This window comes from Schistocerca cancellata, chromosome 5 (assembly GCF_023864275.1).
Source record: "Schistocerca cancellata isolate TAMUIC-IGC-003103 chromosome 5, iqSchCanc2.1, whole genome shotgun sequence".
Classification (NCBI taxonomy): Eukaryota; Metazoa; Arthropoda; class Insecta; order Orthoptera; family Acrididae; genus Schistocerca; species Schistocerca cancellata.
Window position 1 is genome coordinate 829531700 of NC_064630.1, and position 27942 is coordinate 829559641.

At 46.0% G+C, this 27942-nt stretch overlaps 1 protein-coding gene across 1 annotated transcript; it reads left to right on the top strand.

The window, feature by feature from the left end:
• Nucleotides 1-8973: 8973 nt before the first annotated feature.
• LOC126187409 (uncharacterized) lies at nucleotides 8974-27024 on the top strand. The gene is made up of 7 exons (XM_049928476.1): nucleotides 8974-9103; nucleotides 11642-11665; nucleotides 19533-19744; nucleotides 19941-20064; nucleotides 21753-21905; nucleotides 24278-24453; nucleotides 26865-27024. The coding sequence occupies exons 1-7, from the start codon at nucleotides 9043-9045 to the stop codon at nucleotides 26970-26972; spliced, it is 858 nt and encodes a 285-aa protein (XP_049784433.1). The 5' UTR covers nucleotides 8974-9042; the 3' UTR covers nucleotides 26973-27024.
• Nucleotides 27025-27942: the final 918 nt, after the last annotated feature.

The window sequence follows — 27942 nt, forward strand, 5'->3', positions numbered from 1 at the left end:
TGAAGTTGCGCATCATGCGTCCTGTGTTTGCACGAAAAGCATTATTCAAAATGGTGGCGTTGCTGTCAGGGTTCCTCCGAGCCATAATCCGTAGGTAGCGGACATGCACTGCAGTAGTTGCTCTTGGGCGGCCTGAGCGAGGCACCTCCTTGACAGCTCCTGTTTTTCTGTATCTCCTCCGTATTCGAACAACATCGCTTTGGTTCACTCCGAGACGCCTGGACACGTCTCTTGTTGAGAGCCGTTCCTGGCGCAAAGTAACAATGCGGACGCATTCGAACCGCGGTATTGACCGTCTAGGCATAGTTGAACTACAGACAACACGAGCCGTGAACCTCCTTCCTGGTGGAATGACTGGAACTGATCGGCTGTCGGACCCACTCCATATAATAGGCGCTGCTCATGAATGGTTGTTTACGTCTTTGGGTGGGTTTAGTGACACCTCTGAATAGTCAAAAGGGACCGAGTCTGTGATACAATATCCACAGTCAACATCCATCTTCAGGAGTTCTGGGAACCGGGCTGATGCAAAACTTTTCTTTGATGTGTGTACAGATGTTTACCTCTAACATTTCCCACCATTACTGAACTGACAATTCGTCGAGGCCCACGATGCGTGCTATCAGCCGTGCCTTTCCTAGAGTCAAGTTATATTTTGAAGTTTTTATTTCTTCTGTATGAACTTGAAGTCCCTCTCCAAATTTCATTCTTGCTCGATGTACAGACTGAATAACATCGCAGAAAGGCTACAACTATGTCTCAATTCATTCTCAATATCTACCTCCCTACAGTACCTTTGATTCGTATAATAGATGTCTGGTTTCTGTAAATGTTATGTATAAACTTGCGCGTGTTGGGTTATATTCCTTCAGCCTTCACAATTTCAAAGAATGTCTCCCTGGCAACATTGTGTAATGTAAAAGCTACAACTGCTATAGCTTTAGATTTCTCTTTCTTCCATCTTCCCACCGATCCTGTAAGACAAGTCATACAGTCAGTGTTTCATGACTTGGCGTAAATTTCTCCGCATCTCTAAGGGATTTACCGGTTTTATAATCATACTTTAAAAAATTCAGTGTTCTGCGACCATGCCTTAAAGTTCGTTTCTCTTGTAGAGCCCTTCTGTACTTTCCTTCCACCTTTCGGCTTTCCATTCTTTGCTTAGCACCAGCTTGCCGTCTGAGGTCTTTGTGTTCCTACAGGTGCCAATCGTTTCTCCAAACTCTCCTTTAACTTTTTTTCAGGCGGCATGTCTTTCTTGTAGTCATGCACGCTTCTGCCTCTTGCATTAATTTTCTTCTCTAGCCATTCATGTTTTGCTATTTTGTACTGTCGATATCATTTTCTAATACTTACACCATTCGTCAATTGAGTTCAGTATCTAGCCCGTCGTTCAAAGTTTTCAGCAGTGCCTTTTTTCCCTATTGGATACTCTGTATTCGTTTTCCATAGTTGAGTCAAAAGTTGCCTAAAGCTCCGTTTCAAACTCTCACCAACTTCTAGTTCTTTCAGTTTATCCACATCTATCTTCTTAGTTTCCTACCGTTGTGCAGTTTATTCGCTTATGAGATTTAGTTCATAACAAATAAATCATAGCCAGAGTTAACATCTATTCCTGAAAATATATTGCACTCTATATTTTCGATTCGAAATCTCTGTTTTTCCATTATGTTATTTACCTGGACCTTTCCGGTGTCTTCAGATAGCTTATCGGTTAGACACGGTAGACAACTCAGTGGGGCGAGGTCCACGATTCGTGGTGGGCGATCTAGAGAGGACGGTCGTAAATGATAGGAAGATAAACATATTTATCATAGTCTGCCGTATAGGAGGACGTAATACTTCACTAGGAAGGGGAAGTTGTACATTGCCTGCCAAAAATTTGAAACACCCACACGACATGCTCGGATATCAATTCAGCTTCGCACACATAGCGGCGTGAACACCTTCAGACATTGAATAATGACTGTGAAGGATATCGACGTGTTGTATACTTCTGTGGGACAATGTAGTCAGCACCTGACAGAGTCTGAAATGGCCATCACTGTGGGTGGGTATCAGGTCGAGACGTGTAAGATCCGTATTTGTGGGGCATTCAGCTGTGACGGTGGAGCGATGCTGGACGGCCTGGGAAGGTGAGAGTGAGGCCGGGCGTGCTCGTCGCCAGTCTTCCGGTCTGCCACGTCTGACCACCGCAAGAGAGGATCGCCGTGTTGTGCACACAGCAGGTCTTTCACGTCTGTACCTGGCTTCCGGCGGCGAGTAATGGACTCCCTCCAACACCGTGCGTCATGCCACGCCGTCGGTCAGCGACGACCAAGAGCCGAACTAAAGAATTACCGTCCCACGCGTGTGCTGCAGCTAACACCATAACGGAAGCGACTGTGTTTGGAGGAGTGCCGTGACCGGCATGCGTGGACTGCGGATGGACGGCGTCCACTGTGCTCAGTGACCAATCGGGGTTCGGCACTACCCCGGACCGGAACAAGGTGTAAGGAGCCATCGGATGTCACTTCAGGTCTCAACTTGTAGTGACTGAGGCCAGTCCGAGGCCGCAAAGGCGCGCCAGGGACTTTCTGAGTGCTCGTGTATTACTTCTCGTGCGGCGATACTGTCGTTGCACTTTTCAGCAAGACAATGCTCGTCTACACGTGGCGTGTGATCAGCGTGCCTGGTGTTCGGGCGCTCTCGTGGCCAGAAGTGTCCCCAGATTTGTCCTGAACAGAGCCAGCGTCCAGCATCTCCAGGACTAGTTACAAAAATTGTGGGCCAGCTTGCCTCAGGAAAGGATACGTCCGCTTTACGGCACCTTTCCCAAGTGAATCGACGCGTGCATTCAAACCAGATAGCATACAACGTCACACTGATAAGTGTGTTCGTGCCAGAAAATCCCTTTTGACCCTTGTAGAGTGGATTCTATCATGTAACTGAAACAACATCGCATTCCGTCTCAACTTGTGATGTATCATTTCGTTTCCTCCCCCATTTCAGCGTCCTAAAGCTTCTTTCAGAAACACTGAAAAAGAGCCAAGGGTGATGGAATCAAAAAATACGAAATAATTGAAAAGACCCTCAATAAAATCAGCTACATGTTTCCTTAACTTTTCATTGAAGGTCTTGCAATGTCAAATTCCAAGTGATGCCAGGTCAAACGCATGGCATTGCAGTTGCAAAAGCTCCGCTCTCCAACTGCGAATAGGACCCGCACTCTGTCTGAGTGTTCTGTACAAAATTAGTTATAGATAGAGACAATTCACCCATGCCAGAATCGAGAGTCTCAACGATTTCGTCTGTTATCGGTATCGATACTGCGAAGATAATGGTTCCGCAAATTGCAGGAGTTTCGACAAAGTTTTATGTTGTTGAGCCGTGGCGTGGCTGGCGCTAGTGTTCTCGCACTTTGAATGGCATCGCTGCCATCGATTATAGGGTCACCATCTTTGCCTTCCGCGATTCAGGCCGCTGGTCGGGTGCTTGACGAGAGAAAAGAGACAGCGGAGTGGAGATTCGCAGGGTGCGAGGTGACTTGTTGACGTTTACCGTGAGGCCTGTGGTACGACGCCCGAACGCTATGGGCAGGGTCAGCGAGAGAACCCCGCAGTGACTTGATGGGACCTCGGGTGGTGCACTGTTGTGTTTTGGGGCTTTTCTGCTGCGAGGGCATGTGTAGTTTCTTGTTACTGGTCATTGAAATTGTGATGTGTCCATGGCGTGACGGAGGAAATGTGTGATACTCGCCGCTGTTGCATGTGAAAACGCTTCGTCTGCCTTGTGTCTGTGCAGGAAATTACACTCCTGGAAATTGAAATAAGAACACCGTGAATTCATTGTCCCAGGAAGGGGAAACTTTATTGACACATTCCTGGGGTCAGATACATCACATGATCACACTGACAGAACCACAGGCACATAGACACAGGCAACAGAGCATGCACAATGTCGGCACTAGTACAGTGTATATCAACCTTTCGCAGCAATGCAGGCTGCTATTCTCCCATGCAGACGATCGTAGAGATGCTGGATGTAGTCCTGTGGAACGGCTTGCCATGCCATTTCCACCTGGCGCCTCAGTTGGACCAGCGTTCGTGCTGGACGTGCAGACCGCGTGAGACGACGCTTCATCCAGTCCCAAACATGCTCAATGGGGGACAGATCCGGAGATCTTGCTGGCCAGGGTAGTTGACTTACACCTTCTAGAGCACGTTGGGTGGCACGGGATACATGCGGACGTGCATTGTCCTGTTGGAACAGCAAGTTCCCTTGCCGGTCTAGGAATGGTAGAACTATGGGTTCGATGACGGTTTGGATGTACCGTGCACTATTCAGTGTCCCCTCGACGATCACCAGTGGTATACGGCCAGTGTAGGAGATCGCTCCCCACACCATGATGCCGGGTGTTGGCCCTGAGTGCCTCGGTCGTATGCAGTCCTGATTGTGGCGCTCACCTGCACGGCGCCAAACACGCATACGACCATCATTGGCACCAAGGCAGAAGCGACTCTCATCGCTGAAGACGACACGTCTCCATTCGTCCCTCCATTCACGCCTGTCGCGACACCACTGGAGGCGGGCTGCACGATGTTGGGGCGTGAGCGGAAGACGGCCTAACGGTGTGCGGGACCGTAGCCCAGCTTCATGGAGACGGTTGCGAATGGTCCTCGCCGATACCCCAGGAGCAACAGTGTCCCTAATTTGCTGGCAAGTGGCGGTGCGGTCCCCTACGGCACTGCGTAGGATCCTACGGTCTTGGCGTGCATCCGTGCGTCGCTGCGGTCCGGTCCCAGGTCGACGGCCACGTGCACCTTCCGCCGACCACTGGCGACAACATCGATGTACTGTGGAGACCTCACGCCCCACGTGTTGAGCAATTCGGCGGTACGTCCACCCGGCCTCCCGCTTGCCCACTATACGCCCTCGCTCAAAGTCCGTCAACTGCACATACGGTTCACGTCCACGCTGTCGCGGCATGCTACCAGTGTTAAAGACTGCGATGGAGCTCCGTATGCCACGGCAAACTGGCTGACACTGACGGCGGCGGTGCACAAATGCTGCGCAGCTAGCGCCATTCGACGGCCAACACCGCGGTTCCTGGTGTGTCCGCTGTGCCGTGCGTGTGATCATTGCTTGTACAGCCCTCTCGCAGTGTCCGGAGCAAGTATGGTGGGTCTGACACACCGGTGTCAATGTGTTCTTTTTTCCATTTCCAGGAGTGTATGTGAAGTAAATAGCTGATACCACGGCGACGTCTTGCTCTCACGCGTTGTTGAATATATTTCGGAATTACTGGATGGTGAAGATAACCCACGTGTAAAGCAAATGAAGCCATTTGCGCCATACCAAAGTACGGTTTTATTCTGCTTAAATCTGTGTCAGTTATATGTGCATTTATATGCCCTTCTTTAGTTGCAGAAGTTACAGAAGTGTGTAAACAGAGAGCTATGTGGAACGGGATGTAAAGTTGAAACCCTTCCAATAACTGAATACACTCGAACTCTGTATTACTAAAGGTGCCTTTCCATACCGGCACCTACTTTGGGTAATAAGTGTTATTCGGAGGTTGTCTTGGTACTGTAAGTAATTATTATACACAAAATTGTTTATTCTGATTATACTAAATTGGAGATGTAAGGTCGGTTGTGTGCCGCTGTAAGTTACAATTGTCTCCTCTGTGTGGCAGCATAGCATTGTCAGTGGCTTCAATCTTTATTCCTGTCATATTTCGAGTTTTGTATTCGCGGGTTTGCTTAAGCTGATACTGTTGAGTTGTAAGGCCTATAAACAGGCAAGTCAAACTGAGTACTCTATGAGCTCAAGACGATATTCTGTTACGTGGTTCAAATGGCTCTGAGCACTATGGAATTTAACTTCTGAGGTCATCAGTCCCATAGAACTTAGAACTACTTAAACCTAACTAACGACATCACACACATCCATGCCTGAGGCAGGATTCGAACCTGCGACCGTAGTAGTCGTTTATATTTTATTAGTGTGTTACGCGTTGTGCCTTTTCATGTTAATTGTTTTTTAGAAGCTACAAATAACTCTGTGTATGTTGCAGGTAGCTGAAACTGACGTGATCACGGGGGTGGCGTCCTGACGGGATTGATAGTGGCCCTTTTTACTACGGCACATCCGGCTATCCTCCTTCACCACATTTGTCTCGCTTATATCGTTACTACGTTCGTCGAGTGGAATTAGGGCTTACTGCAATCACCTTATATGTTGAAGTTAAGCATCTCCCTTGCCAGGGCGCGAACCTTCGTGAATATAGTCGTGTTGTCATCTGTAAAGATTGACAGTGTTATCAAAAAATGGTTCAAATGGCTCTGAGCACTATAGGACTTAACAGCTGTGGTCATCAGTCCCCTAGAACTTAGAACTACTTAAACCTAAGGACATCACACACATCTATGCCCGAGGCAGGATTCGAACCTGCGACCGTAGCAGTTGCGCGGTTCCGGACTGCGCGCCTAGAACCGCACGGCCACCGCGGTCGGCGACAGTGTTGTCCATTTGTTCTCGTCACATGTATGATTATTTATGTTGTTATATTTAATGTCAGTAAAATGTAAGTGTTTGCGAGGTCCGAATTGGGACGTTGTGTCCTCCTCTTGTGGAAACAAATTTAAGTGATTTTATTCATTTTTTAAGTAGCTTTTAGATGCCTACATTTTGCCTCCATGTTTGGTGTTTTTATGGCTTCCACGTTAATTAAGACTTAAGGAGCTGAAAGTTTTTGCTCCAGCGCTGGGCCGTATACCTTCGTGTGTGATTCAACTTGATACGTCCACCCGCAACAGTCGGACAGACAGACGGACAACGAAGAAATCCTGTAAGGGTTGAGTTTCAACCGATTGAAGCACGAACCATAAATACGGCCAAGACGTTTAACGGAATGATTAACCGAATTTTGGCAGGTTAAGGGAGTTCGATTACGCAGAAATCTGATTTCTTCAGTACCTCGTTCCACCTAAAGTCAGGACCTACAACACGTTTAATGAGCGCCCGTAGAGGCAGATTCGTGAGCTCCTGAAGCGGGGCAAAATATTTTTTGAAATTTTTAACGAGATATTTCGGGAGACACGCAAGATCGTGTATGAGAGATAGCTTACTCACTAGAAAATCAAAAGTCTAATAAACAAACTGCTGAACAACTTCGATGTCTTTCTTTAATCTTACCTGCCGGGAAGCCCAAACACTGGAGCACCATTTAGGAATGGGTCGCACGAGCGTCTTGTTCGCCGCCTTCTTTACGGAAGACCTACGTCTCTGTGGAATTCCCCCAGTAAACCGAAGTCGACCGGTCGCTTTTCCTGCAACCGGCCTTCCGTGCTCATTGCATTTCTTGCCGCTTTGCAACTTTAGACCCAGATATTTAATCGATGTGAGTGGATCGAGCAATACACCACTAGCAGTACATTAGAAGATTACACGGTTGGTTCTCTTACTTAACTTTTTTCACTACTTAATTTCTTTTTTTTTTCACAGATAGAGCAAGTTACCATTCATCACAATACGTACGAGTAGTAGTTCTATCCACGTCATCCTGCTTACTCTTGAAAATTTTGAAAATTAGTTTTCAATCGAGAGATTGATAATTACCAAGTAAGTGATGTAACGTGTAACCGTGGAAGATTTAGTTCCATATAAAACAAACTCTCAACTTCAGACACACAACAAAAATCTCACTGTAGTTAAAGGAGACGATTACAAATTGTATAGTAAGTGTATCATAGCTGTGTATATGAAGACAGAACTACCGGGTGATCAAAAAGTCAGTATAAATTTGAAAACTTAATAAACCACGGAATAATGTGGATAGAGAGGTAAAAATTGACACACATGCTTGGAATGACATGGGGTTTTATTAGAACAAAAAAAAGTATTGCTAGACGCGTGAAAGATCTCTTGCGCGCTTCGTTTGGTGATGATCGTGTGCTCAGCCGCCACTTTCGTCATGCTTGGCTTCCCAGGTCCCCAAACCTCAAAATGGTTCAAATGGCTCTGAGCACTATGGAACTTAACATCTGTGGTCATAAGTTCCCTAGAACTTAGAACTACTTAAACCTAACTAACCTAAGGACATCACACAACACCAAGTCATCACTAGACAGAGAAAATCCCTATCCCCGCCGAGAATCGAACCCGGGAACCCGGGCGCGAGAAGAAAGAACGCTACCGCACGACCACGAGCTGCGGGCTCCCAGACCTCAGTCCGTGCGATTATTGGCTTTGGGGTTACCTGAACTAGCAAGTGTATCGTGATCGACCGACATCTCTAGGGATGCTGAAAGACAACATCCGACGCCAATGCCTCACCATAACTCCGGACATGCTTTACAGTGCTGTTCACAACATTATTCATCGACTACAGCTATTGTTGAGGAATGATGGTGGACATATTGAGCATTTCCTGTAAAGAACATCATCTGTGCTTTGTCTTACTTTGTTATCCTAATTATTGGTATTCTGATCAGATGAAGCGCCATCTGTCGGACATTTTTTGAACTTTTGTATTTTTTTTTGTGCTAATAAAACCCCATGTCATTCCAAGAATGAGTGTCAATTTGTACCTCTCTATCTACATTATTCCGTGAAATATTCAGTTTTCAAACTTATACTGACTTTTTGATCACCCGGTACATTGAAGACTCCGGCGTAAGCCTTGATCCAGCAGCGAATTTTAAATAGCTGATGATGACGATGTTGATGATGACGATGAGGCCTTGTCCGACATTGGACTCGGCATCTACTTATTAGAAGGCCTCGGCAGGTGAGTCTCTAACCTTCCTTCCATCCGTTCGGAAGCGAGGTCGATCATTCCGGAAGCGTACAGCGGAGCACTACCTTACATTCTTCTGGAACTTTCGTTCAGTCATTTCGCCTACGCCGGCTGCGGCTAGCTGACCCAGCTGTTGTTTTGTTCACGACCGAGCGCAAATTTGCCCCAGACCCTCCCAGCCAGCTGTGTACACGGGCGAGCAGGTGCGGCGCGGCTTCTTAAGGCGCGGGCGGCGGCCACGGTTCCGCATTCACAGCACGATGGTCGCCTTCAGAGCTCTGGTCTTCTTCGTCGCCTGCGTCGCGGCTGCGCTCGCCGAAGGTGAGTCCCGCACATTCATTCATCCGTCCATCTACATCCGTGTTTCACTGCCACTTCGTAAAGTTAGATGTCTGCTTCCGAGCAAGGTTCCTAAAAAAGCAGTACGTAGACTCCCGACCACAAGGGTGACCAATATGTAACGATTTCCGCGAACCAAAGGAAAGAATGTTAAAGTAATACATGTAGCAATTAATAACGAGCCCTATGAAAACCGAAAGTAACGAAGTTAATTAGATTCATCAATTTAACCTATTGAAAGTGCCATTGTTCAGCAATCTCACATTAGCGCTTGTTACTCTTACTGTTCTTCACTATAACTTCGCGATTCAACAATAACTTTCTGTAGACTCTGCTGCGGCTGAAATGATTTCAGTGCCGGAAATCGAACATAAATCGACGAACTAGATCTTATATTCCATTAGAAACCTTTCACCGAGAGCGTTCATATTTGTGCGTATTCCTTGTGTCACAGATACAACGAAAGAAGTCACTATAGTTACCTTTCCTTAGGGAAACAATTCTAACAGTGGTGTCCAAAACTTAAGGACGAACCTAATTTTCAAATGATGTCTCACTGGCAAGTAACTTACCTCGCTGAAACTTGTACCATACATGGAATATACTGCTACGCTATAGTACAGAAGGTAATTGAAAGCAATATGGAATGAGCCGAAAACAAATTACGTTTTTATTCAAAGACAATAATTACACTGAAGTCAACCGTTATTCCTGACGGTCTCCTGGACGTTACAGAAGGTGACACACAGTTTTTAATGGTGTGATCACCACGGAAGACACTGCAGCGCGCTCCCACTCTGGCCACAAACATGGCGAGGAGATATCTCGGTACGGGGTTCCATTCGTCCCCCAGCGCGGTTGCCCACAGATGGGTGGTGGGTGGTGCGTGTGGACGTACTGCAGTACAACTCTCCATAGTATCCCAGACGTGCTCAATGGAATTTAAGTCCAGCGAAAGGGCAGGCCACACAATTCGCCGAATATCCCCTCGTTCCCAGAGTTCCTCCCCATGAGCTGTTCGATGCGATCACACATTGGCATCCATAACAGGGAAGTCAGGGCCGAATGCACCCCTGTAAAGACACACATTCAGAAGCAGTGCCGCGCGGAGTAGCCGGCTCGCTCGGCTACCCTCGCCGGAGGTTCGAGTCCTGTCTCGCGCACGAGTGTGCCTGTGTTGTCCAGTTTAAGTTAGGTTAAGTAGGCTGTAAGCTTAGGGACCGATGACCTCAGCAGTTTGCTGCCATAAGACCTTACCACAAACTTCCCGAATTTGAGAGGCAGTACAACGACACAAACTATGACCATTGGACGTACCGTGTTCAGAGATTTGGAGCCCTTTTACCTCCGCACACAGCAAAACGTGGACCACCAAATCGGTCATGTTGTTTCTGGGTGTTTTACGTCTTCCCACACGCCGCCGTGTGAGGGTACGCCTAGCGTTGTCGAATATCATCGTTTTGACGGTCCAGCCGTTACGGTGCAGAGGGGCGTAATGTTGCGTGGGCATACTGACCTCCAAACTTTTGAGCGCGGTACACTCACAGGTCGGTGTTACTGTGACGCTGTGCTCCTTCCAAAAATGCCTCTTTGCAGTGATGCGTTCGGCCCTGAGTTCAGTTTTATGGATGACAATAGTGAACAGCGCAGGTGGAGGGACTCTCGGAATGAGAGGATATCCGGCGAAAGGATCGGTCTGCCCGCTCTCCCGACACAAATCCCAGCGAATGAGCGTGTGGGGCTGCGAGCCGACGTACTCCAGCAGGTCCAGACGCGCCGACGACGATCCGTCGGTCGCCAGCCGCGATGCTGGAGGAAGAGGGCGGCCTGCCTCACCAGCCGGGTGGCCAGCGCGGGACGACGTCGCACGACGTGGAGTGCCGCCCGTGGTGGTCGCAAACACTGTTAACAGCCGTGTTCCGCCTTTGTTATGTCCAGGGGGCCATCACGAATAGCGGATGTCTTCAGTGCAACTATTGTCTTTGAATAAAGATGCCATTTCCATTGGTCTCATTCCGCATTTCTTTCAGTCAGCTAGTGTGCTATACTGTAGCAGTTTTTTCTATGTACGGTCAAGTTTAATCGTGCTATGTTAGTTGGCAGGGACAGATCGTACGAAATCTACTTCCGTCCTTGAGCTTCGCACACCACTACACGTGCGAAAATAGCTGCACACCCAGGTTTATCATTACTTAAAAGATTATTTACGCCTTAAATGGACAATAAACAAACACAAAGACACTGTATACACAAACATCTACGGACGGGTTGCACGGTTGTCTCACCGCTGTCATCTAAGGCTTTATTATCGTGTTCTTATTGCAGGGTAGTGGAAGAAAACCACAACTTGTGAGGTGAGACAGGCAAAAGTTGAAGGAGCAAGCATAACGTTTCTGAAAATAGGCTGACGAGGAGACGGCGATAGCTATAAAGTTAAAGATAAGGGCCATTACATACAGCTTCAGAAATGTTAGTGGTACAACATCTAACAACCAAAATTTTCTTTTTCTTCTGTTGCAGAATCGGCGTGGGACGGCCTAAGAGGTGGGTCGGATGTTCACTTTTAATGAGCAAGAGAAAATTTTCTGCTGGTAGATCGTAAGTACTGATTGGGTAACATCTCATGAGAAGGGGGAAAAGTATACTAATTTATTTGGTATGACTATACTCCCTACACTCTGGCACAATGCCGTTGTTTTCTACCCTTCACAGTCTACAACTACACATTTTTATCTGTTTGACACCTTCTCATCCATGTCTTCCGTACATTCTTCTATCGCAGAAAAAAATCGGTCCTTAACATGACACCAGTGCCTTAGCAAAACTATCGAATGCCGATACGTATGGCGTATCGCAGTTTCTTATTTTCTAATTTATTCCTTCATAAAAACCAACTCTGTTCTGTGTGTAAGGCACGTCGCATAATACATTCATTACACTGAGTATCATTTACATAACTGCATTCCCCCCCCCCCCCCCCCCCCGGCTACCGCCCCCACCCATCCCATGAACCATGGACCTTGAAATTGCTGGGGAAGCTTGCGTGCCTCAGCGATACAGATTGCCGTACCGTTGGTTCGATCACAACGGAGGGGTATCTGTTGAGGGGCCAGTCGAACGTGTGGTTCCTGAAGAGAGGCAGCAGCTTTTTCAGTAGTTGCAGGATCAACAGTCTGGATGATTGATTGATCTGGCCTTGCAACATCAACCAAAACGGCCTTGTGCTGGTACTGCGAACGGCTCAAAGCAAGAGGAAACTATAGCCGTAATCTTTCCCAAGGGCATGCAGCTTTGCTGCATGGTTAAATGATGATGGCGTCCTCTTGGGTAAAATATTCCGGAGGTAAAATAGTCCCCCATTCGGATCTCCGGGCGGGGACCACTCAGGAGGACATCGTTATCAGGAGAAAGAAAACTGGCGTTCTACGGATCGGAGCGTGGAATTTCAGATCCCTTAATTGGGCAGGTAGGTTAGAAAACTTAAAAAGGGAAATGGATAGGTTAAAGCTAGATATAGTGGGAATTAGCGAAGTTCGGTGGCAGGGGGAACAAAACTTCTGGTCAGCTGAATACAGGGTCATAAATACAGAATCAAATGGGGGTAATGCAAGAGAAGGTTTAATAATGAATAAAAAATAGGAATACGGATAGGCTACTACGAACCACATAGTGAAAGCATTATTGTAGCCAGGATAGACACGTACCTACCACAGAAGTACAAGTTTATATGCCAACTAGGGCCGCAGGTGACGAAGAGATTGATGAAATGTATGATGTGATAAAACAACTTATTCAGATAGTGAAGGGAGACGAAAATTTAATAGTCATGGAGGTCTGGGATTCGACAGTATGAAAAGGAAGAGAAGGAAAAGTGGTAGGTGAATATGGAATGGGGGTAAGGAAGAAAAGAGGAAGCCGGTTGGTAAAATTTTGCACAGAGAATACCTTAATCAAAGCAAACACTTGGTTTAAGAATCATGAAAGGAGGTTGTATACGTGGAAGAGGCCAGGAGACATTGGAAAGTTTCAGATAAGACAGATACTTAGGAACCAGGTTTTAACTTGTAAGACATTTCCAGAGGCTCCAGAGGCTCCGGCGGACTCTGACCACAATCTGTTTGTTATGAACTTTAGATTAAAACTGAAGAAACTGCAAAAATGTGGCAACTTATGGAGATGGGACCTGGATAAACAAAGAACCAGAGGTTGTTGAGAGTTTCAGAGATAGCATTAGGGAACGATTGACAAGAAGGGGGGAAAATACTGTGGAAGAAGAATGGGTAGCTTTGAGAGATGAAAGAAGGCAGCGCAACATCAAGAACTTAAAAAGACGTGGGCTAGTAGGAATCCTTGGAAAACAGAAGAGATATTGAATTTAATTGATGAAAGGAGAAAATATAAAAATGCAGTAAATGAAGCTGCCAAAAAGGAATACAAACGTGAATGAAATCGATAGGAATTGCAAAATGGCTAAACAGGGATGGCTAGAAAATAAATGTATGGATGTAGATAGGGGTAAGATAGATACTGAGTTAAGGAAAATTAAAGAGGACTTTGGAGAAAATAGAACCACCTGGCCGGCCGCTGTGACAGAGCGGATCTAGGCGCTTAAGTCTGGAACCGAGCGACCGCTACGGTCGCAGATTCGAATCCTGCCTCGGGCATGGATGTGTGTGATGTCCTTAGGTTAGTTAGCTTTAAGTAGTTCTAAGTTCTAGGGGACTGATGACCTCAGATGTTAAGTCCCATAGTGCTCAGAGCCATTTGAACCAATATCATGAGCTTAGCTGGAAAACCACTTCTAAGCAAAGGAGAGAAACAGAAAGGTGCATGTAGTACATAGAGCAATGTACTTGAGCGCAATATTATGGAAATGGAAGAGGACGTAGATGAGGATGAAATGCGAGATAAGGTACTGAGTGAAGAATTTGACAGAGCACTGAAGGACCTATGTCGAAACAAGTAGACAACGTTCCATTAGAATTACTGACAGCCTTAGGAGAACCAGCCCTGACAACTCTATCGTCTGGTGAGCAAGATGTATGAGACAGGTCGAAATACTCTTAGGCTTCAAGAAGAATATAATAATTCCAGTCCCAAAGAACATAGGTGTTGACAGGTGTGAAAATTACCGAACTATCAGTTTAATAAGTCACGGCTGCAAAATACTAACACGAATTCTTTGCAGACGAATGGAAAAACTGGTAGAAGGCGACCTCGGTGAATATCAGGTTGGTTACCGTAGAAATGTTGGAACACGTGTGGCAATACTGACCCTACGATTTATCTTAGAAGATAGATTAAGGAAAGCCAAACCTACGTTTTCATCATTTTCATACTTAGAGAAATCTTTCGACAATGTTACTAGAATACTCTCTTTCGAATTCCGAAGGTGGCAGGGGTAAAATACAGGGAACGAAACACTATTTACAATTTTTACAGAAACCAGACGGCAGTTATAAGAGTTTAGGGGGCATGAAAGGAAACCAGTGGATGGGAAGGGAGTGAGACAGGGTTGTAGCCTGTCGCCGATGTTATTCAATCTGTGTATTGAGCAAGCTGTAAAGGAAACAAAAGAAAAATCTGGAGTCAAAATCCGTGGAGCAGAAATAAAAACTTTGAGGTTCGCCGATGACATTGTAATTCTGTCAGAGACAGCGAAGGACCTAGAAAATCAGTTTAACGGAATGGACAGTGTCTTGAAGGGAGGATATAAGATGAACGTATACAAAAGCTAATCGAGGCTAATGGAATGTAGTAGAATTAAATCAGGTGACGCTGAGGGAATTAGATTGGGAAATGAGACACTTAAAGTAGTAAAAGGATATAAAAGTAGAGAGGATATAAAGTAGAGAGGATATAAAACGTAGACTGGCAATGGCAAGGAAAGCGTTTCTAAAGAAGAGAAATATGTTAACATCGAGTATAGATTTAAGTGTCAGGAAGTCGTTTCTGAAAGCATTTGTATGGAGAGTAGCCATGCATGGAAGTGAAACATGGACGATAAATACTGAGGAGATGAGGAATTTGTGGCACAAGTTGACTAGAAGAACGGACCGGTTGGTAGGACATATTCTGAAGCATCAAGGGATCACCAATTTAGTATCGGAGGGCAGCGTCGAGGGTAAAACTCGTAGACGGAGACCAAGAGATGAATACACTAAGCTGATTCAGAAGGATGTAGGTTGCAGTAGTTATTTCGAGATGAAGAGGCTTGCACACGATAGATTAGCATGAAGAGCTGCATCAAACCAGTCTCTGGACTGAAGATCACAACAACAAGTGCATTTTTATCCTTATCTGTAAAATGTAATACTAAAGAAAGCATTTCGTGAAGGATGACTTAACAATAAGTACCTTATTCACCCCTGACATCTTCACTTCTAGTTGGCATTATCATTCATCTTACTGCTTTTGCTCGTTGAACACTCGCAACTTCTTCATTCCTGGCACGCACTTCACAAAATGACTGACATCTCTTTAATTGACATTTTCCTCCCCTGTGAGGTTTCCACTGCTGTGCCATGTCTTCTCATAAAATAATGCGTACAACTGCTGGGTTGGATGTGTTCCATTTACACTCTCTGCTATGTTAGAAATGAAGCTGGGAAGATGTACACTCCTGGAAATTGAAATAAGAACACCGTGAATTCATTGTCCCAGGAAGGGGAAACTTTATTGACACATTCCTGGGGTCAGATACATCACATGATCACACTGACAGAACCACAGGCACATAGACACAGGCAACAGAGCATGCGCAATGTCGGCACTAGTACAGTGTATATCCACCTTTCGCAGCAATGCAGGCTGCTATTCTCCCATGGAGACGATCGTAGAGATGCTGGATGTAGTCCTGTGGAACGGCTTGCCATGCCATTTCCACCTGGCGCCTCAGTTGGACCAGCGTTCGTGCTGGACGTGCAGACCACGTGAGTCGACGCTTCATCCAGTCCCAAACATGCTCAATGGGGGACAGATCCGGAGATCTTGCTGGCCAGGGTAGTTGACTTACACCTTCTAGAGCACGTTGTGTGGCACGGGATACATGTGGACGTGCATTGTCCTGTTGGAACAGCAAGTTCCCTTGCCGGTCTAGGAATGGTAGAACGATGGGTTCGATGACGGTTTGGATGTACCGTGCACTATTCAGTGTCCCCTCGACGATCACCAGTGGTGTACGGCCAGTGTAGGAGATCGCTCCCCACACCATGATGCCGGGTGTTGGCCCTGTGTGCCTCGGTCGTATGCAGTCCTGATTGTGGCGCTCACCTGCACGGCGCCAAACACGCATACGACCATCATTGGCACCAAGGCAGAAGCGACTATCATCGCTGAAGACGACACGTCTCCATTCGTCCCTCCATTCACGCAGCTAGCGCCATTCGACGGCCAACACCGCGGTTCCTGGTGTGTCCGCTGTGCCGTGCGTGTGATCATTGCTTGTACAGCCCTCTCGCAGTGTCCGGAGCAAGTATGGTGGGTCTGACACACCGGTGTCAATGTGTTCTTTTTTCCATTTCCAGGAGTGTAGTTGAATTTGCGCTGATACAACTCCACTGTCATTCACCTACCTCATTCTCCACAAATCACTTTACGGTGTCTGGTGGAAGAAAAGTATAATAGTATTTCAGCGAAACCTTATGCAGGGGGCGTCACAGAAATTAATAATTACCAAAGATGGAGTATTTTATTACCATCTAGCACTCCTTATTTCTGCACTGGCTGAAAAAACACTGTTGAGCCTTATTGCTTTCCCAAGCAAGCTATATGTCGTTTCTACCCAGCCACCAATTATTCTGTCTGTTGAGAAAATAGAAAGGCAGAGTTTCCTGCGGTACTGCATGCTTTATCCGGCGTATAGTATCAATGCAGGAGTTATTGAAGGATGCAGGACATGTAGTCCTGAAATGGGAAATTATGGATGCAGGATATGGAGTCCTGAAATGGGAAATTATGCCCTCATTGGATGGGAAGTGGTGCGAATCTTATTCAGAAGCAGTTGTGGAACGTTACATGTGGTCGCCTAACCAATATAAATCCATCATGGGATACGTAAGTACAGTTGTACGATTATACATTTCTTCTGCAACTACCATTTTTCCATGTACTAGCAGCCCCAAAACAAGCTGGCAACAGGCATTATTTATCTTCTCTCTCTCTCTCTCTCTCTCTTTCTCTCTCTCTCTCTCTCTCTCTCTTTGTCTGTCTACTTATCTATCTACTTATCTGTCTATCTTTATATCTTTCTTTTTCTCTTCCTCTCACTGTTCCTCACCATGGAAGGCTATCTAAAGCGCCCGTGTACCGGGAGAACGTACTACCGTACATCTGTTACAGTGTCTTTCTTGAGCAGAAAACTCTTAATGTTACTTCAGTGCACATTTAGCTGCTGGAAGTACAAGTATGTTGGTCTCCATATGCAAATAAAACTGACACAGCTGCTGACCGATTACAGTCCTGCTTCGTAGTTCGTTACGCGACCGCCACAGTTGATATCCTTGTACTGTTCCGACGCATTGGCAGCACTCTAGCCAGGACACTGTCGAAAGAACTTTTCATTATTGAAATTCAGATGGCCTAATGATGACACGGATTCAAAAAGGGGGAGGCTGGAGCTTGCTTGAGAGAATGTACTAATTGCTCATGTTCGGCAGTATCACTTTGAAACGTGCCCTTTGAAAAATTGTACATGACTGTGCTTAAACTGATACACAATATTTTTTAGCGCAACGCAATCTGACTTTGAATCATCCCTACAAAAGAATGGCCCTGACTAACATTAACCTATACGTTTCACAAATCACTTACCTCACAAAAATCTTCGTTACTCGAACTATTGCAATACAGCGAGCGCCACTACTTCCTGCTAAATAAAATATTCAAACTACTGAACGCACTAACTACTGATAGGCATAGTTAGCAAATGAAAGATTTTGATAGAGAACAAACAATATATTTACCTTAATAGTGTTCAAAAGTCATAATATAATATAAATATGACATCCATTCTTACAAATGTACTGTTTCTGATAGACACACGTCCAGATCATCCGCTCTCAAAAATCCGCCATCTCACTTCCCCACATCCACCACTGCTGGCGGCTCACCTCTAACTGCGCAACGCTACCCGCTGTAACAACCACTGCCCAAGACTACAATGGCAGACAACAATGCAAACTAGCCACAGACAGCACACAGCACAGCCAGTGATTTTCATACAGAGCGCTACGTGGCGTTACCAATAAGAAAACCTAAACAGCCTACTTACAACTTGGAGAAAGGACACATGACTTCCACGGTGATCCATGTGTTAAGCGACCGATTTGGTACTGTTCTAACTTTCACGCTTTCTTCGTTTCATTTCGGTACTTGCTCAACACGATGGAAACACAGCACTGACTCCAAACAGTCTGATTATAATTCTTCCTTATCATACCTTTATTAAGGAACGATACATGGCGCGCAAAATTAAACAGGTCCTCAAAATACAGTATTTCATGCACCTTACGATAGACAATCCAACTAACATCAGCGCCACGCTGGCTGAATGATGATTTCCACCTTAGGACACATTTGCAGGATCTGTTTTACAGTTTTATTTTGCATATGTTCTGCATAAATTTTTTTTTCTTGCTTTAGTGTTACTTCATTCTTTTTGGAGGATTGTTTGGTTGGATAACGTTGCCGCTTTTCGTGTTAAAGCATTTTACAATACATCACTTTAAAACATTAAGCATGCGCTTTACAGTGTTTGAAATAGGCGGGTTGACAAATAAGATTTTGTGTAGCAGATTAGTTTTATTCTGAAGTACAAAACAGGACGGTAGTCTTTACAAGAAAAATGATCCATATAGTTGACTGCACCAGCTTGAAGGAAAAGAGTGGTAGGTTAGGAGTGTTTTTGGAAGAGATTATTTTGAAAAGAATGTGAAATTGAAAACGGAAAGAAGGGCTGCGAAGAAGTCTTTTGGAAACGGTAGGTGAAATATGGAGAGCGCAGCCCTAACTTGCAGAGGATGGGGGATGTTCTGTTAAATCTGAAGGGGACGGTGGATCTGTGGGCAGATCCCGTGGTCGGTTAGGGGGAAGTGGTTAAAATTCTGCTGGGACGGGATGTAGAGCATGTGTGGGTGTGAGGCTGGGGGGGATGCACTGGCCCGACCGCAGAAGTGTGTCAGAAGTTGGTGACAGGAAACGGGCCGACTTGTCCATACTGGATCCTAGTAGGATAGGTTCTGGTACACAGTTGGTTTGGCATTCATTTCTCGAATATTGCGGGACGTCGAGCAAGGGAGGCGTGTATCACGTTCTGGGGTTCGTTTCCTGGGTGGTGAACAGAGGACAGTGATTGTGGACTCTCGACTAGGCAGCACCTGCCACTGACTGAGGCCCTCCACGTGTCCCGCAGTGCGCTGGTCGGTGCTGGGCCTCGCGGACATCTTCCACCTGTCGGCGTTCTTCGACATGCCCAAAACGGTGAGCGACGCGACGTCCGACGGCTGGGTGGAGGCTGTCGACTCCGGGGTCACCTCCACCGTGACCACCTACTGCATGGAGAACGACCCGCGCGTCTGCATGCTCTACGACGCCAACGGCGTCGCCGCCGGAATCGACGTCAGCGTGAGTACTGCCGCAGCTCCTGTGGTCGAGTTTCCTCCCTTCTCCTGTTTAGTTATCTGACCGCACCGACTACCTGTACAACGTGTATTGAAGGCGCTCTCGTCGAAGAAGCTGCTCGTATTAACGTGCTGCCTGAGGTACATTGTCCGCTTTGGCATCCGGGTGCTGTCTCGTTTACCGCCTGCACACTTTTCAGGTGGTGGTCGACGACGTGGCTAACCTGGGCGTGGACTACGACTGGTCCTCGCAGGAGCTGTACGTCGAGATGGAGCGCTTCGGCATCCCCATCTACAGGACCCGCGTCTACTGGGTCCCCGAAGGTGCGTGCCTTCTGCCACCAGTTTTTCTATCAGATCTCTTACCAGCCGAGGTAATAACTGTAAAGAGTTCTGACATCTGCAAGAACGCCAGTTCACACTGTGTCTCCTACGTTTTGAGAAGAATCAATTTATTCCCCAACTTCTGGGTTCTGTAACGCTTGTCAATTGACGCAGTAGGAATCCCACGAAATTTGGGACGAATATAGTCTCGTGGCGAAACAATAAAAAAAAAAATTCATGAGGTTTCAAGAAGGCGTAGCCTAGTGGACGCGTGATGAAAGCAACGGGTAATTGACGATGAATAATGAGGCTCTAATGAAGTCGCTACCGACAGTGACAACAATGCCGTCAAGTGCAATAGCGTTGTGATGGCGGCGGACACACAATATTGTGATCGTAGATCTTCCCCTCGAAGTAATACGGGACTCATGAAATTTTACTTTCGTAACTTCTCTTTGATGGCTCGAAGAAGATTCAGTGGGGAAGGGAGCAAAATCGGTTGCTGAGGGTTTCCAACCAATAACACAGTCGTTCAGATTAGGGATGATAGAGGAGCAAAAAGTTCAGCCAGTAAATTTCCACAAATAAAAGACACAATTCTTTCGTCATTAAATGACCGTATTGCTGTCTGTCGATTAAAAAAATCAAATAAAAAATAAAATAAATAAAAAAAGCCTTCGGCCACAAATAAATGGACTTCAATGAAGAACAGAGTCCAAGAACATCTCACATATTTAGTGTGATACTTCATGCCACTCTAGAAGCTGTGTCTTTCATTTCTGCCTGTCTGCAACGTAGAGTCTCATTTATGGTAAGTAACAACCTGGTTTTTTTCCCCTACATTGCTATGTGGTGATATCGCTACGCATATGTGTCAAGGAAGATTACTGCAATTACCAGACAGTCAGCGACCTTCACTCGAGCCTTTGAGAGGCTTGCTACAGAAGGAATCGAGCTAATATATTAAATGCTATTGTTCATAACCAAATAAATGGAACACATTTGTGTTTCCTTGCACAAAATGCAGAGTGTTGCGAAAGTGTTTAATCAATTGTTCCCAGGACCGTGCGTCAGACTCAGTTAGAATTTGTTTTTCTCATTGACGGTTTTAGAGTATCTACACCTACACCAAAAGCCGCCTTCCGGCGCGTGGTGGGAGATACTTTCGGCACCACCAGCTTCTGCCCCTTCCCCGTGGGAAGAAGGACTGTCGCTGCAGCTCCGTATGACGTCTAATTTCTTTGGTATTTTCGTCCTGATCGTTAAGCGAGACCTTTGTGGGAGGAAGTGATGTGTTTCCCTACTCTTCTTGAAGTGTAAGCTCTCCGTGCTGCACAACGCCTCTCTTGTTACGTCTGCCAATGGAATTCGTCCAGCACCTGCGTACCGCTTCTCCAAAGAGTGAATGATCCTGCGAAGAAACGCGCCGCTTCACGCTAGCTCCCGCCTATGTCACTGACTAATACTATTTGGTAAGGTTTAATAGAAATGGTGGACAGGATCCAACGATGAGCGGCGCGCTTCGTCACGGGAGAGCTTTGCACTGATGCTCAACAAACTCCAGCGGCAGAGGCAACAAGAGAGGCGCTTTTACCAATGTAATGTAACCCCCTGTATCGCCTCTGTGCTTCATCAAGTGGCACATAGTAAGTGGTCGGATGTGTGGCAGCAGCGCCTCTGTTTTGCAGATGTGGTGACCGAGGGACGCAGCACCTGGAAGAACGGACTGGGCAGCGGTCTGTGGTTCGAAGGCAAGAACGGCCGTGTCGAGATCCCCATCGAGCAGTCGCAGATCGAGAGTGAGACGCTGTACACGGAGCAGGCGTGCATCCCCACCATGGGTGAGTTCCCCCACCTGTGAATGGAGCAGGCATGCATCCCCACCATGGGTCAGTTCCCCCACCTGTACACAGAGCAGGCGTGCATCCCCACCATGGGTGAGTTCCCCCACCTGTGAATGGAGCAGGCATGCATCCCCACCATGGGTCAGTTCCCCCACCTGTACACAGAGCAGGCGTGCATCCCCACCATGGGTGAGTTCCCCCACCTGTACACGGAGCAGGCGTGCATCCCCACCATGGGTGAGTTCCCCCACCTGTACACGGAGCAGGCGTGCATCCCCACCATGGGTGAGTTCCCCCACCTGTACACGGAGCAGGCGTGCATCCCCACCATGGGTGAGTTCCCCCACCTGTGAATGGAGCAGGCATGCATCCCCACCATGGGTCAGTTCCCCCACCTGTACACAGAGCAGGCGTGCATCCCCACCATGGGTGAGTTCCCCCACCTGTGAATGGAGCAGGCATGCATCCCCACCATGGGCAAGTTCCCCCACCTGTACATGGAACAGATGTGCATCCCCACCATGGGTGAGTTCCCCCACCTGGACGCTGCCGGTGCTTCCTGTACGTGTTTGTCTCCCGAGGAGGCAGGTGGTGACATGTGTCAACGTAACCGATCAATCACTCTAACAGGTGATAGTTGTAAAATGGTGAACCGAATTATTTAGAAAAAATTAAAAACTCGGCAGAAGCCGACTTCTAGGACGATCAGTTTGGGTCCCGGATAAAACGTAGGAAAACGCTTTGCACTACTGACAATGTTTCATCTTACACGATACGCGCAAGAAAGGCAGAGCTAGTCTTATAGCATTTGCGGTTTTAGACGAAAGTATGAAGAAGTAGTGCAGGCCACGACGCGCCAAACCCATACATTATTCATGCTGTATTTGAGAATGAGAGCACCTAGTGTCTTGGAACGCACTTTACATGTAATTTAAAATCTTTACGAAACTTTCCTACAAAATGATGAAAGGAAAAAAAGTTTATAGCTTACCAAACTTTTGCCGTTCATGCAAAAAAACTGCCACATCACGCTTGACGTGTTAATATAGTACTTTTTTTACAAGTAATTCTATTCGCGACGCATTTATAAGGCGGTATTTAGAGAAAAAAAAAGCGCTGAATTTACTTGTAAAATTGTATCATTGTACGATACATAGTTCAGGAATGGGGACGTCACAAACACTGTAACTGAAAGACTAAATACGTCAGAGATGTGTGTACAAGCATGCGTGACATATGTTAAATGTATGTGACAGGGGGGTACGTGGGTGAAGCAGCTGGTAACTAACTCCTCCTAAACCCGTGCATCGATTTCAATCCGTCTTGGTACAGATGTGGAGTATCTGGAAAGAGGTAGTGTAGTGGTAAGAGCCCTCAACCTCCCACTGGTATGGGGTGATGCACGGAGATGGAGTGAAAGAGAGGGGAAGGATGAGATGGGCTTTGATAGGAGGGAGGGGGTAATGAACAGAGAGGAGAGACGACGGCACGGACACAAAGAGGGGTTTAGGAAGAGATGGACCGACATAAGTCGGAATAAACATTTACCTGGGCAGCAGTGGATATTCAACTAGTATGTAATAAAACATATACCCACTAATGATCTACAGATGTGATATATATGTATTTGACGATGCTGGTGCTGATCCCGCATTTAACATTTGACGATGCCACTATGGCTGCAGTGCATTAGGACTTTGTTTTTATGAAACAGATCTGATGATGGTCATTAAAGACCGAAACCGGTAATCTGTTAAACAAAAAAGATTGTGACCATAGACGTAAATTAAAGAAACTTATTAGATGTGCGAAAGCTGTGCGGGAAGAGAAATGAAGAATAATTCACGTTTCGCAACAAATCGATGAAACGCAATCCTATAATAAGCACAGAGAGAATTGCATCTGACGAACAGTAATTAATCCATCTCCAATACGTAACACTAACCAGATCATGTTACTAATTCTGTACACAGAATGAGGCGTGTTTGTGACAACACAGTTCATGACGTTTTGCACAAACACCGAGTTACGATCATAACGTCTTGAGCAGGACTCCCTAGTTTTGGTTCGGTGGAAATCGGTCGATTTCGGCACACAAATATTTTGTGTCCGGCCACTGCCAACACTGGCGATCTAACGATAGAGTACCCCTGTGTACCGTGGGCACTGAGAAGCGACAATCGTCCTTTGCCCCTCAGACCACATGTGCAGCAGGGGCAGTGTGACGGAAGCGCGGCGGGATGCCCCCAGCCCACCAAGGCGATGCGCGGGGAGCCCCTGGGCGGAACCTGCTGCTTCCTGCGCTACCCGCACCTCCCTGAGACTTGGTCCTGGACGCTGTGAACAAACTGGGCCACTGGCTGTTGCAGGCATCCACTACTACCACAACATGACGGAGAGCGCCGACTGCTCGCAGTTCCACCCCTACTTCCTGCTGGTGGGCAAGGACTCTGGGAAGGTGCACGGAGTGGGCTTCCAGACGTTCGGCAAGGCCAGCAAGACGAACAGGGAATGGTTCGAGGACATCCCCTCTGCCGCCATCAAGGTAAGCTAAGCCATCGTTACCTACGTCACACTGAAGAGAGAGAGGAGTCGTGCTGGATACCCTTCCAATTTTTGTTGCGTAGCTGTTTCTGTAGTCACAATGCCGGCAATTGATCCAAATTTTGATACGTGATGATTGCCATTGTAAGATCCCTGTTACAAGTTCCTCAATTGGTTTCTGGTTTGGAAATCGGGTGTAGATTTGGCATCTCACTTAAATAAGCACTCACTTTCAGAACTACTGTTTTTTAAATACTAAGTCGCACTATGCAATACGGTGATGAACATTATTGGCACACATTTTTCGGAGATTCACATAACAGCAACAGCAGTACGTAACGTCACATGACTTATGAGTCTTCAGTTTGATCCTCTTGGGACTGTGCTACAAAGGAGGCATCCATATTCGAACAACAGATAACCTAATCAATGGGGACTCAGGACTCCAAATAGAAAGAAGTACAGCGTGGAGCCTCAATTTTCATCGACAGCTCCGTCGTGTCCTAATTACCAACGTTGGTTTAGCTCTCGGCTCCAACGACGCCTGGGAGCAGCATTGGTGAGCCACACACAGTTAAGAAGTTCCACTGTTCATTTACTCCTCAGACCGGATAGTAAATGCATAAGTTCGGTAACTTTGAACCTCTGGATACCAATAACGGATTGAAATCAAAAAAGGTTCAAGGTTCTCCGATAACATCGTCTTAAGGACATGTAGTAAAAAATTCTACCATTTGCCACGGATAGAAATTATGGAAGTGACAGTCCCCCAATTGGTACTTACGGTTCCCAAAAATCATAGTTTTTCGGATGTAGCTAAATAACGAATACAGATTTTCAAAAACGGGAAAATGGTGTTTCTAGATGAATGTCTAAGAAATGTGTGGTTAAAATTTCACCCATTTTCTAAGGTTAGTTATTTAGATACGTAATTTGGCCCTTAGTGAAAAAAACTGATCTTTCCGTTTTTCTGTATAAGTATGGTAGCTTTGAACCTGTTGATCTCGGTAACTGGTAACGATACCGAAGAAAGCTTTGAAGTTTTCCGAGAATATCATCGTAACAACATATGGTAAAAATTTCGACGATCTGCCAAGAATAGAATTATAGAAGTGGCTGTCTCCTTAACTGGCCTCCTTCCTCTCCTTCTTCCGAGCGGCTCCCAATTTAAAATCTTCCTTAGCCACTTGTGGTTTTAATAGGTTTAATAATAGCAATCACGTAGCCGCATCCAGCGTGCTGTGACTAGATACAACGAGTGAATTTTGTCTATTACTAATGAGATACCGGTCAACTGATGTCTCACTGTAATACAGTTTTCCCTAATTGTTCTGTTTTTATCCTTCCACAATTTTGCACGACCACCCGCAGTCATTGTATTACTTTCTCTCAACTCTGCGAACTGCTGACGCTCTTTCAACTCATTGCTACACACTTAAGGCGGGCATTTCATATGGAAGCTATCAGAGGTATTTCTTATAAACAGAAACCTGTGTCAATATGAAGACACAGACGAAAATGCTTTTGTCTTTCCATTTAGCTCAAGGATCTCTTCCACGACGAAAAATTCCATAAAACACATTTTTTATCAAATTAAAGTGACTTGAGAACTTGAATGACTCATACAGCACCATATAAAGGTTGACTGTGACCAATTCCCGTACGACTGCAGACTACTCTATCCTTCTCATTATAATTACTGATACTATTATTAATTTATAATGAAAGATATGAACCCGTTTATGAGGATGTGCCATTTTTGTGACCCATTCCCGTACGTAGCATGACATCATTCATTTTAATCAGATAATGCTAATATCCCGTACTTGCCGAGGCGGCTTCCGTTCTCAAGTGGTCAGTGGCGCCGGCTGCAGAAACTGTGAGATTACCACTGGCCACATAACATTTTTTTTTGTAGTGGAAGAAGGTCTTCACTTAGCGCACTGAGCTTAGTGAGACCTCCTTAATAAAAGAAAGAAGCACTAGGTTAGAGTTTAACGCCCTCTGGACAGCGCAGTCATTAGAGATGGAGCACATGCTCGGATCACGACAGGGTGAGAAAGAAAATCGGCCGTTCCCCATCAAAGAAACTATCCCAGCACTTGCCTGGTGCGATTTAGCAAAATCACAGATAACTGTATGGCCGTGAAAGTCTCTGAACCATCGTCTCCCGCGAATGCAATTCCAGTCTGCTAAGCAATAAAAAAGTACTGAAACTGACCCCCAATTCGAAAGGTTTCATCCACGCATTGAGCCACAGGCCTTCAGGTCTTTTGTTTCTAGCACTTGTCTAAATGAGGAAACACTGTAATAAACAAACAATAACCTTACTGTTGTGTTACTTTTTCTACGTTACGCACAATCGTTCAGACTGACGTTAACATGACTACATGACTACGTTCTCTGTTGCAGCCGACGGTACCACACTCCCCAGACTGTCTGGTCGAGTGGGTGGAGCAATATGGTGTCATCTCCCTGCACGTCTACTTCAGGGACAACGAGCTGACCATACTCTGTTAGAATAGTGCGCTCTTTGGAAAAGAAACTAATAAATAACAACTTTGCACATGCAGTGTGTCTTTCAATTCAGCCATAGTCTTCCACTGGTCTATCTGTGCAATGCACAGCGAAGAATTCGTGTGCGTGTGCGTGTGTGTGTGTGTGTGTGTGTGTGTGTGTGTGTGTGTGTGTGTGTGTGTGTGTGAGGAGAGAGAGAGAGAGAGAGAGAGAGAGAGAGAGAGAGAGAGGGAGAGACAGAGAGAACCCCACTCAGAAGAATCTTAGATAGAAATAAAATTTCGTGCGAGTAACACGGATAGAGAGGAAGACACTTAATCTGTCTATTCAAGAATAATTTCGAAACATCAATCCTAAAAAACGCCGAGATTCGTTGACTGGAAATCGATTATTAAATTTCATGTGATTCAAATATCTTACGGAGTTTCTGAATTATTTGATTCAGTACACATAAATAAGAGTACACAGGTGAAGCAGGAGCAAAGTATTATGACGTCGCTACTTTATCAAGGCTAATTTATACAAATGAATGAAAGTCACAAAAGTAGTACATTGCTTAACAGCTGCTAAGCAACAGAGACCTTGCTGGACAGAAATAATCGCAGGCAATCGTGGACGACATGAAACACAGTACATACGTAATGGAAGTGGTTTATTTATAACGAAAAACAGTACAGATTTCACCACGGGGGAAAGCAGGGTAACGGATATAAACAACGTTCATGTCTTACAAAGGTCGGACCCCCAACATAAAGGTTGACATCTGACTCTGTGACGAATGTGCTCTCCTCGGGCACTAATGCACTTTCGGCACCTGTTTTTTTTTCTTTTTTTTTTTAAGAAAACGGAGACCGTAGTGGACAATGTTCCACTCCTCTCTAAAGGTGGTTTTCAGTTCTTTGACAGTCCCGTGAGGAGGTGTTTGTTGAGAAAGACGTCTGACAAGCTCATACCAGGCACGCGCTGTAGGGTT